The sequence below is a fragment of the Caenorhabditis briggsae genome (assembly GCF_000004555.2).
Source record: "Caenorhabditis briggsae complete genome, chrI, whole genome shotgun sequence".
In the NCBI taxonomy this organism is placed as follows: domain Eukaryota; kingdom Metazoa; phylum Nematoda; class Chromadorea; order Rhabditida; family Rhabditidae; genus Caenorhabditis; species Caenorhabditis briggsae.
The window spans coordinates 5,781,930-5,793,991 of NC_013489.2; the positions used below are offsets into that span (position 1 = coordinate 5,781,930).

General features: G+C 37.7%; 3 protein-coding genes across 3 annotated transcripts in view; 1 reads left to right on the top strand and 2 right to left on the bottom strand.

The window, feature by feature from the left end:
- Window positions 1-177: 177 nt before the first annotated feature.
- Cbr-ahr-1 lies at window positions 178-6,974 on the bottom strand (the record flags this gene model as incomplete). The annotated part of the gene is made up of 12 exons (XM_002646137.1): window positions 178-254; window positions 309-616; window positions 2,539-2,763; window positions 2,813-3,061; window positions 3,118-3,216; window positions 3,280-3,386; window positions 3,430-3,503; window positions 3,774-4,184; window positions 4,332-4,388; window positions 5,615-5,742; window positions 6,283-6,342; window positions 6,844-6,974. The coding sequence occupies 12 exons, from the start codon at window positions 6,972-6,974 to the stop codon at window positions 178-180; spliced, it is 1,926 nt and encodes a 641-aa protein (XP_002646183.1).
- Window positions 1,063-2,060, top strand: CBG24488 (the record flags this gene model as incomplete). The annotated part of the gene is made up of 3 exons (XM_002646138.1): window positions 1,063-1,152; window positions 1,200-1,422; window positions 1,468-2,060. 3 exons carry the CDS (start codon window positions 1,063-1,065, stop codon window positions 2,058-2,060), a joined length of 906 nt encoding a protein of 301 aa, XP_002646184.1.
- Window positions 6,975-9,280: 2,306 nt separating the features above from the next.
- Window positions 9,281-12,062, bottom strand: part of CBG24490 — a gene marked incomplete at both ends in the record, with an annotated part of 4,872 nt that continues 2,090 nt past the window's right edge. Inside the window, 2 exons of the mRNA XM_045235705.1 lie at window positions 9,281-9,298; window positions 11,174-11,734. Coding sequence (XP_045091349.1) covers window positions 9,281-9,298; window positions 11,174-11,734 — 579 coding nt within the window. The remainder of the gene's footprint in view (window positions 9,299-11,173; window positions 11,735-12,062) is intronic.

The window sequence follows — 12,062 nt, forward strand, 5'->3', positions numbered from 1 at the left end:
ATTTCCCCCGGCCCGTTACAAGTATGCTTGTTATTGATATACATATTGTAACTTACCAATCTTGCATAAGTTTTTGTATAAACGTACTAGAAGAATTAAACAAATACATATATTGGATTAAATGAGATAACTAGTCAAAATAAGCTCAATTATCTGTAAACCTGAAACTCTGATTTTTTAAAATCTTGAACTTTTTACCTTTTGAGCATCTGGGATGAATCCGTGAGTAAGACTTGGCATTTGCATTTGGACATCTGAAAATCCGTTATAACGCGATTTCTATTTTAGGCTCATCTGAGAAAAGTCACCATTTTGCTGCCATGGGGAATAGTCGATTTGTGCTATCGGAACCTCTGGATAACCGACTATCGGTGCCACTGGTGGAGGTAGATATGACTGTGGATATTGATGATAGACATCATGAGCCCATGGTACTCCATGATTCCATGATGGATCAAACATTTGCATTTCAAAATGTTGTGGTGGTGGTACTGTAGCTGGAATAGATACCACCATATCGGCATTCTCCTTTTTTCGACGATTAGTTTTTGATGGAGTGTTGGTTGGAGGAACAGGAAGTGTTGAGAAGAGAGCAGTGGATGTAGATGGTTCTAGCCTGAAAAGATGTTCATAGAATTTACAATTCATAGCCTTGGTCAGATGAGCAAAAAAGGCGATAACTACATTTTGTAAACATTGGCAAACAATAGAAAAACTGCCCCTTGATTGTTCAGCTTTATGTACAACAAAGCACGAATTTGAGAGAAAAAAAATGTGTCAATTCGTTTTTGGAAAACTACAGTAGGAACATTAAATACAAACAAGGGAAATGTATAGGCAAGGGTAATGGGGATTATGATGACCTAAAAAGCTGTTTCGAAAAGCAACGTGTGAACACTTAAATCGAAAAAATTCTTACAGTCTATCCACGTTATCCTACCAACCACTATCTCCTAATCTTTTTTCGGTATTCCCAATATTTTTGTCCACCAATTCGTCTTCGAAGTGTGTGCACTCTCTCAGAGCAAGTCAACTGGAAGTTCGCGACTAACGACGCTATCTATGGACGTTCAAGATATCATTGGAATTGCTTTGAACTTGGCAACTGCCGGCTCCGTTGCCACTCTTCTCGTGTTGCCAGGATGTGGAGGAGTAAGTTTTCGCTTCCTTCAGGATCATCGTCAATTCAATATTTTCAGAAAAAGGCAAAACCTTCTGAAAGCGGTGGGGACAATACGCCGAGCAAAAAAGATGGAGAAGGATCTTCAAAAACTGAAGACAAGGATAAGGACAGTTCGGCAGCACCTGCTGGAGCTGCTCCCACTGCTGGAGACTCTCCTGCCGCGGCACCTGCAGCTGGAGCTCCACCACCTCCACCTCCCGCAGCTGGTGGTCCAAAGCCTGGAGGCCCTGGAATGGCTGGTAAGGAAAAACTCCATAATCCTCGAACATTGTTTTCTATTTTAGCGACTCATGATCCCAACTACCAAACTCTTGCTGGCATCGGAAATGACTGTTTCGACAAAAAGGGTAGTCCACCTGCTGGAGGTGGTGCTGCTCCACCAGCTGGTGCCAAACCAGGAATGGCTGCAACTCACGATCCAAACTATCAAACATTGGCTGGATTGAACAATAATGTTTTTGATAAGAAGGATGGTGGAGGTGGAGGAGCTGCTGGAGGACCAACTGCTCCAGCTGATCAGAATGCGAAAGCAGCTACCCATGATCCGAATTATCAGACTCTGGCTGGTCTCAACAATAACGTGTTCGACAAGAAAGATGGAGGAGGAGGAGGGGCTGCCGGGGGAGACAAAAAACCAATTCAACCAGCTGACAAGAATAAGAAAGCAGCAACAATGGATCCCAACTATCAGACATTGGCAGCAGTCGGAGGAGATGTATTTGGGGCTGATAAGAAGGCAGGAGGTGGTGCTGGAGGGGATAAGAAACCCATTCAACCGACTGATAAAAATAAGAAAGCGGCAACTATGGATCCTAACTATCAGACATTGGCTGCTGTTGGTGGAGACGTTTTCGGAGCTGATAAAAAGAAGAAATAGCGTGATTTATGAAACTTCTGATTGTCTTGTTCGATGCATAATATCAATGAAATTTTTGATTGATTTTTTTCCTTTTTTAATTTGTTTCATATACTCAAAATCGCTTTTTTGATATATCTGATGACCTGATTATAAAACACGACCACCTAAAAATTGTTTCTGGTAACTGTTTAAATTTGCTTTTGGTGTTTTTTTGCGATGAAATTTGATGAGCAATAATAAAATATTAGTCGCCAGAAACTGATTACGTATTGACTCATAACCCCAGAAAGATTTTCAGTTATTCTGAAACTATTTTTCGTGAAAAGCTCAACTCTTCATGATTTGTTTCGTTTTTTCGACAATCAACTACTTGAGATCAATTATCTCGGTTTCAATGAGAGACAACAGCAATCTGTTTACTGAGAAATAATTTATCATAAAAAAAACAAGTATTTCGTCAATTGACAGATTCTAAATATCTCTTATAGGAACCGACATAATTGAGCTCAAAGTGCACTTAAAGGGTGGGCTTCTATTAGAGCGAATACAGTTGTTTCTCCCTGGAACGTACCCATCAGGCTCCTCTTTGATAGTTGGAGGAATCGGAAGTGCAGCTGTGGATTGTAGATTCCTGGGAGATTGCAAAAATGAATCGTCAAAAGACAGCAATTTTGCTTTCAAAGAGCTTCTTTTCTCCAAAAGCATCGTTCCTTCGACCTCACTGAAATTTATATTTCTTATTTTTTCTTGATTGTATTATATTCGTTTACTTTAATAATCTATGGGTTAACCCGATTGATTCCGGTTTACTGTTTTTATAAAACAATCGACACGAACTTTGCACAAAATATACTCGATGCGTTTTAGTGCTGACTAGACGGTAGACTAGAATTCCAGATGATCCATTTTTGATTACTTCTTTTTGTGCTTCAGCCATACAGACCGCATCATCCACATGGACAAGATTATAAAGGGACATCGGGAGATCAGAATCATGGATTTCCAGCATTTCGTAGACTCTGAAAATTAAAAGGTTTTGACTTTGAAAATTTGAAGGTCCAGATGGATATTTTACTTTGGATCCATAGAAACAAGTGATCCATCGAGTTGGTGTTTCGTCTTGAGAATCATATCCTCTGACGCCAAATCGGATGTTGATGGGGGAACGAATGGTCTGAAAGTTTCAGATTGAAACTCGACGATTCAGAAGTTGTGGAATTCGTATAAAGAGGCTTACGTGCAGATGCAAATCATCCCGAGAACCGGTCCTGAAGCAGTCCTTCCCATCACATAAGAAGTTGGAAGTCCATGAAGAGACATCAATTTTCCACGCATATCGATTCTCTGAAAATAAGAAAATTATAGGCACACCATCCTGATAGAATACCAAGAATCCACATGTGTTATCAAGGAGGCATCTGAATCTGGCATTCACATTTCGATCCAGATATTTGGAATTCTCTGAAAAAAATCGGATCTACCGGAAATTATATAATAGAAGAGCCACCCAAAGCGTCAACTTTTTAGCAATTATCTTGGTTCATTCGAATGATATCAAAAAAAATATCAACTGTTAAATTCTTTATCATGATATCACCAATGTTTTATCAGTTGATAGATTTTTTATATTTTTCACAGGGATCGAGATGATTGAGCGCAAAGTGCTCGTATGGGGTGAACTATCAGTAGAGCAGATACAGTAACTTTTGGAATGAGACTTGGAAAACATACGCGCAGCATATATATCCAACTGTGAGCTGGATGAAGAAGAAGGAGAAGTCGGAATATGGAAATTGACGTCTAGTTGTTGTCGAATATCGTCCCGATCCTCGGAATGAATGAGATCATAGACTGGTTGATGTAGGATATCAGATTGATGGAATCCTAAATATCCTTCCACATTTTCAGATGCATAATAGATTTCTCCGTTGTCGTTCAGAACGAGAATAAATCCTCCGAGAGATTTCAGAGCTATTTCTTCAAAATTCGCTTCTTCTGGATCCAGTAGTGGAGTTCCGATTCGAGGATCAAATATTGTTGGAACTTTGTTGGAAAACGGTATTGGAGCATGTGGTTGATAGGAGTATGAATGAGTAGACAGTGGAAATCCAGAAGAAAGGAATTGAGAATTGTGGAGGCATGCTGAAAAATATTTTCTTTTCATTGACTTCATAATTATTTGGTACGGCGGTCGTGGCCGAAGATCGCGCAACGACAAAGACCGTAACTAACAAGGTTCCCCGATTTATTTTATCGTCTTTTGTCAATCAATTCAGTCAATCAATTCACTATCGAAAATTGAAATTTTGTTTTTTTTTAACGAGAAAATATTCCTGAAAATAGATCCTGAAAATAACAATGTTTTTTAGGTTATGGTAGTTGTCGCTCTGCCATCTTCTGCCACTGCCCCCGGCGTTTGTCCTAAACAGCTCCGGTTTTTGACCCAGAATAATATGGATGTTCATGAAAGCACAATCTCCCGTATCCCACCTCCACGAAGTGATTAACTTCCAACTTTTCATTCCCTCTTCTTCCGTTTTCTTAACGTCTTCTTCTTTTTCTAAGACATCTGCAGAGCCTACTACTTCATCTGGCCCCCATCATCACGCATTCAATCGAGATGCCCAATTTATCACTTGAGAGACATAACATACATGCGAAGGCAGCAGCAAGCAGAGAATCTTCTTCTAATTGCGCCGCCTCTCTGGAGTCCTCCCATTCCTACTGTATTATTTCTCTAGAACATTCTCTCGATACAAAATACTCTTTCACTGATGCATCTGTTGGCAGCCGCAAAAAGAACGAGTGAATAATGTAGGCGTGACGAAAATGACGGAGTCGTCCGCTAGTACTAAACGGACTCATTTCGACATTTGTTAAGATTTCAAGAGGATCGTAAAGCAGAATAAGGAAGAAGAAGAGGAATATACGAGGTTTTTCAAACTTGGAGCGATCTAGAATTGTATATTACCAAATTAGCAATGTTGAGAGCGCATACCATAAAACCTGTAATAGAACGGCCCCTAATTGTTAACTTCGAGCCAATATATTGAGAAAAGTTAACTCTAACTTGACAGTGTGGGGCCCTTTCTATTACATTTTCAAAATAAGACTAGAAAGTTGAAGTCAATCTTCGTGCCTGTTGATCCAGTTTCAAAACGTTCTCTGGTTTTCAGTTCCAGTTACATACTTCATTCTCTTATATATTATGTGTTCAAACTTCTTCCCATTTCTCCCTCCATCCATCTTCAAATTTAATAGCCATGTTGGTGTGTATATCAAATATCAAGAAGATGTCAAGATGCCCATGATACACCTTTTCCCTATATAAACACCACGGTCCCAAAGATCACATAATCTATAGAGACCCAGAGAATGTCAAGGGTATGATCATCAAGTGGTTACGGAAAGAATGTGACAGCTTGCACGGGTAATTGTCACCTTTGCCCCGAAACGGACTCTTGTCAATATTGCATCAGAGAGACTTCTGAGAAAGCGTTCGGAGGCCAAAAGAAGAAGAAGAAGAATGGATTCTTTGTGACATAATAAAAACAAAAAGGTTGCGTTGGTACCTTGAAAGTGAGCTTTGCATTGGAGGAAACTGACAGCAAGTCGGAGAACTGAAAGTTTATCCAATCGGCTGATGGTTGCGCCGTCGTAGGGAAGGAGCATCGCCACGGTTTCGAGTTCTCCATTTAGTCTGAAAAATGTTATCAACTTCTGTGGTTTTTCTACAGTAGGACAATTTCAATTTTACATTAACCAGTGTCAATCTTGAGGTTTGGTTTTCGATTGCTCAAAAGACTTTTATATTTTCATATTCCGGAAGTTCAGTTTTCATAAAAATCGAAAGGACTAGTAAAAAATATAATTCAAAAAATATAATTCGCTTTCTCTGAAAGATCTAAAAAAGATTAACACACAAAATATTTTTGAAATTATGATAAAAATTTTAGTTGGCCAATTTGTCATACAGGAAATGAGATATTTTAGCTCAAAGTTGAAGGCTTGGGTGTGCTTCTATTAGAGGAAGTACGGTAATTCTGGAAATTAGGAAAACGGTAGTTGCAAAACTCATAGAGTTTGCTTGTTTGATATGATTTTTTCTGATACCGCCTAATATGTAGGAATCTGTTACTCAATTCTGTTGGTTCAAATAATATTTCATTGCTTTTGAAGGAAGTGATTACTGTACTCATACTCAAATCTTCTAAACTTTTTCGATGATCCCCTCGCTTACCTCTCTCGATGTCTTTTCGATGGATTGGTGTTTGTCAACTGTTTTGGCGGATCTCGAACCCTGCAAAATACATATAATTGTGGCTCATATCACACACCCAGGTGTCTCCTTGAACACATATCATTATCTGTCCCATTTCTACTTTTTTTTTTCTTAAGATAGGTGCGTGTCCCTCAGTTTTTGCTGGTTGAGGAGGATTTTAATCGCACACCTGGCTCCTATTCTGACATGCAAAACACTCAAAAATTCTGTATGAATGAAGAAGATGTCATCAGGAGGGGGGATACGAAGGGAACGAGTAATTAATTCTCGCGAGAAACGATTTCGTCAGGAATCATCTTCACGGAATTTGTATCTGTGTTTATCGCCTGTTCTAATTGTGCACCATATGGCGAGGAAGAGGGAAATTGGAAAGAGAAGAGCAACAGATGACAAACTGTTGAGATAGAAAATGATTTTGATAAATTGGAACATTTTGATTTGTTAGAATTCCTTATTAGCTAAGTTTGCCTATCTTTTTCTGTGAAGCTGGTTCTTTTAAAAGAGATCATCAGTGATTACGGAAGGTTTTTCGAAATCAAGATACCGTAACTTTCAGCCATTTTTTCTCGATTCTTGTAAGAGATAGAAAAAACGTTATTGACTGGTAAATTATTTGTCATGATATTAGAAAAATTTTGTCCGTTAGTCATGTTTTAATATCTTCGACAGGAACCGAGAAATATTGTGTCAACTCTATTGTACAGGGTGGCGCATAACCACCTGAACTAAAGTTTTTATCACAACGACGCGCAAGAAACATTGCGTCGTTCATCTTTAAACATCATAACAATATCTAGACTTGAGGAATCGCTTTGAAAATATCAGTAGCTTTGAATCAAACGTAAAATTATATTTCTTTCAATTTTCGTATTTCCAAGATACTAATGTCTAAAGGTATACGAGTTTTTATCAGTCTGGATAATTATGCGCCACCTTGTATCGATGTGATCATAGCTTTGAGAGCCATTTTATAGTTATTCGAAGACTTTTTGTAGCACGAAAACCTCATAGGGAATGCTGTTGGGGAATGATTGGAATCCGTCAAAATAAGGTTTTAGATTTCTTCGGTCATCCTATCACATCCATTCAAATCTACATTCAGATCGGAAAAACATGAAGAACCATAGAGATAGAAACTGAAAACAATAAGAATGTGCTGGATGACTGGTTCATTCTGTCAGTCTTCATCCAATATAAACTAGCGTGCGTTTTGGTAGTTTTGCGTGATGCTGCTGTCTTTTATTCCGAATCATCATCATCATCATTGCAGTCATCTCTCCGGCTCCGGACCAGAAGTCTTCATTGTCACGATATGCTAGTCCGGAGGATGACGATAGAGTTGATGATTCAATGACACTCAGACAGTCGGATGGGGTGAGCAGTGTGGTGATGTTGGAGAGCGAAGAGTCTACCTCACGCACAGTTTCCGTGTCACACGCACATCTGAGCGCATGGCACGAACATCGCGACGGACTGGGGGGCAAAAAGAGAGGAATAAGGCATTGGGATTCAGTCTGGATGCATGATCGTGTCCATGGACGACGACTCTTTCTAACGATTTCTATGTTCCTTATTTTTCCTTTTCTCACTGTTTGATTTTGCTAGTAGGTCTAGACAAAATATCGTATCTGACGGTTATTTTATGTTTTTCGATATGACAAAAAAGAATATCTCTAAAGTACCAATGAAGTTTTTAGATTTTTCAAGTATCATTAAAACCTTCTATATCGGAATCAGTGAGAATTAACAATTTATTTTCTTTAATCGTTTTCGATTTTGAAATACCGTAAACACTTTAGTAGAATGAAACCCAAACCGGCAAGCTCTATGAGTGTTTACGGTATTCCTTCTGATATAAAATTGATGTTTAACTTTTTGAATGTTTTTAATTTTAAAAACTTTTCTAGAATTACATTTATCGTTCAACTTCAATAATTGGGATCTATTTTTGAAACCTCAAAAATTACTTTGTCCATGCTGAGATTTCGGGAAAATCCCCATACTTCTTGGAAATAGGAAACTTAGGGGGTTTTAAGAGGTTGAGGGTCTGAATGTTTAGAAAACTAGAATTTAATTGGGGCTTCACAATTTTAGATCCCTAGCAAAATGGCAAAAATAATAAAAACTCATGAGTTTTAAAGGTTGTAGACTAAAAATCTAGAAGGAAATGTACCATATTTCCTCTGATAGAAGTCCTTCAAACAGTCAACTGTAATATTAATTATTTCGATTCCAGAAAAGACATAAAAAGTTTGCCAACTGATAAAATATTGGTGATATTATGATAAACATTTTATCAGTTGACAAATTTTGATATCTTTTAAGGAATGAAGATAATTGAGCTCAAATTTAAAGATTTGGGTCTTTTATAGGAAATACGATAAGCTTTCTCCGTTTTTTGAATTTTCACTTTCTCTAGAAGTTTCACTTATTCATCTTATCAACATAAAAACCAAAAATTTTTTTCGTTTTCCTCCCAAATCTACTTCCAGAAGTAAAATCCTAAAATTTCTCTCATTTCAGACAACACCAAAAAATATTTTTGGACAGATTCTCTATAAAGTGGAGTGGAGGAGACATACGGAATTTTCAATGAGAATTTCGAGAAATAATTGCAAAAAAAGAAGAAGAAGAAGAAAAGAGGAGGATTACGGTAGATGTGGAAAAAAGAATTGAAGAAAAAATGATTTGAAAAAAATTACCTTTTGAAATTTCGCTGACGACGTTTACTGGCATACATGAGAGAAGCAAGGTTAATTAGGCAAGGATGGCTGAAAATATGAGTTAATTAGTTAATTAATTAACGAAGGATCGAATATTGAGGTGTTCAATTAATCCAAAAAAGTAGATCATAGTTCTCAAGGTAAGAATAGTTACCAAGGTAAGAAATTATATGTACCAAGTGGATGTTTTGATTTGAGTGTCTATAGAAGTCAAAACATTTTTTATGTATACATTAGAACGTTTTGGAGTACTTTTTTGGAAGAATCTGATAAATTGTTATATATTATAGAGCCATAAAAAAACTTTAATTTCAGAATAAGCTCAACTTTAGTTTCAGAATATCAAAGTTTTATATAACTAAAGCTTTGATCCTTACTATCTTTACAGAAGATTTTTGAAGAACAAATATGTTAAAACAATTATTTTATATTATGCTGGTACCAAAAATCGGAGATGTGGAAGAGAAACGCCGGTGGCCGTGCGCGAAGGTGCCACAACGACAACTACCGTAACCTAAAAATATATTTATTTTCCGGATTTATTTTCTCGATGTTCACTGCTTTTCGTCGAGTTTTTTGGGGTTATTAACCAACATGTAGAAAAATTCGGAGAAATTGAGAAAATTCCGCGAAAACGCGGAGAATGAACCAATCTAGCTGAAATTTTGGTGAAAATTATAGAGAGCATATTCACAAAATTTGGGGTCGCAAAATTAATTTTGAAATTTTGGCTGGTGTTTCAGACAAATGGGTCAAAGTGGATATTTTGACCCCAAATTTTGTGAATATGCTCTATAATTTTCTCCGATTTTCTCCGAATTTTCAGCGAGATTAGTTCATTTTCCGCGGTTTTGCGAAATTTTCTCCATTTCTCGGAATTCTTCTACATTTTGGTAACCCCATTTCACAATCAAGTGGAAAATAACAGAAAACTCCACCAAAAAAGCAGGTAAAATCGAGAAAATAATTCGAAAAACAAATAAAATTTTAGGTCACGGTTGTCGTTGTGGGACCTTCGGACATGGCCACCAGAGTTCCTCTTCCAAAGTTCCGGTTTTATGTACCAGAATAATATTTTCGAACCATGAAATCTAAGTAAAGCTCCATATATAGACAACCGGTTGTTCGGGATTGGAGGAGGTGCAGGATGGTTGTCCCCTTTTCTAATTTGGTAGTCATCTAGGGGCGTGGCCAAGATGGGCGGCCCTCACCCTCCCGATTCGTCGCTGCTCGTTTTCCTTTTCTCGTAGACACGACGGAGTTGATTAGATGTCGTTTAGCACTTTTTTCAGACTTTTTTCGTATGTACGTTTAATAAACTTCTCGGAATACACAAAAAATTTCAATTAGAGTTGTATAGTGGGTTAATATGTCTATGTTGTATCCAATTATTAAAAAGTAATTTATGAGCTCTAAAACAAAAAAAAACGTACAAGCAGAAAAAGAAATGTGTAAAAAATTGAAAATATTGTGAAGACAGAAAATAAAACATGTTGAAATCCAAACTCATGACTAGCTCATCTACTTCTAAAGGAAATGTGCCTGGACGTTGCTATACCACTTTTTCAATTCCAAGTGGGACAGTTCTTGGTGGTATCTTGAAAGCTGTAAGATTGTTTTTTTTATTAGAAGTGTTTGAAATGTTGTTTTACCTAATGTTATTGCTAAAAAAACTCGGAATCCCTGTAAGCCGTTCAAAGTGAAAATTTTGCCTAAAAAGGTAGCGAATAGGAACGAGGATTTAATTTTCCGCGAAGTGAGAAAAAAATTCCGTTAAAAAGGCGTTTTGCTGCCCTGGTCTAAACTTTTTACTGCTCGGGAACTCAAATCCTCGTCCTTAATCGCCACCGTGTTTCAAAATTTCAACGACATTTTTTTAGGGATTTCTTTTTTTTTTTGAAACTTTTTTCACAGTGGTATTAGGAAAATACACATTCTTCGAGTATTTTAATGAAATTCATACTTCAGAATGTGTTGCCTTTTTCAACTTTTCCTATTCGGCTCCATTCGCGCAGACAAACGTTCCGCATTCAAACTTATTTTTCAGTCGTGTTGCATTATCGTTTCCGTAGTCAATTGTTATCTGAAATCCCACTATCAACTTCTGGCGAAAAGTTTTTACTCACCGGCGTACCAGGGAAGATATCGGTTACTGCCACCATCACAAGATGAATATGGGCGGGAGAAAGACTTTTTTGAAAGATCCGAACCAAATCCATGTTGGCAGCACAACTGTGACTTGCCATGCGTGCATAATTTCCACAAACTGTCGGATCCAAGTAATATGAAATGTTAGCATATAAATCCTTGAGGAGACCTTTGTAATTTTTCGAGAAGTTTGTCTGATCCACGAGCTGCTTCAAAACATCATCTTTCACATAGGTGACTTGATACGCGTATTCAATGTTGTTCCAATTTGTGTTCTCGATATCAATCTGCTCCCCGATAATCTCTCCGACGAATTCAGTGACTGGAGTTCCGGCAGGAATAAGAACACTCGAACGAACACCGAATCCGAGCTTCTCGTTGCTTCTGAACATTTCAATGGGGAACAAGCGTTTGTTTGGAATCATCAAAACACTATTGGTGCATTTTCCTTCACATCCACAGAGTTCAGAACACGCAAAACCCATGTGTTGATAAAAGTGAATATCGGTCGAGGTGAAGTGAATTGGTTCGAAGGATGTCTAGAAACAAATACATTCATTTATTATTCTGGTATGGAAATGGGAGCTGTGGAAGAACAACGCCGGATGTTTATTCTCTTAGTTTTTCCTCGATTTCCGCACGTTTTAAGTCAACTTTCATACAGAAAATTAGTAAACACGAAAAAAATACAGAAAATCGAAAATATTTTCAGAGAGCACACCAACTGGGAGGAAAACAAAAAGTGGGAAGAACCATCTGGGAGGGAAAATGGGCGGAGCCTAATTTGCAACCCTGGCACGGTTGAGCCGCATGGTTTTTTTCTTGACCAGGTACCAAATGGTAAAAATAAACCATGCGGCATAACCG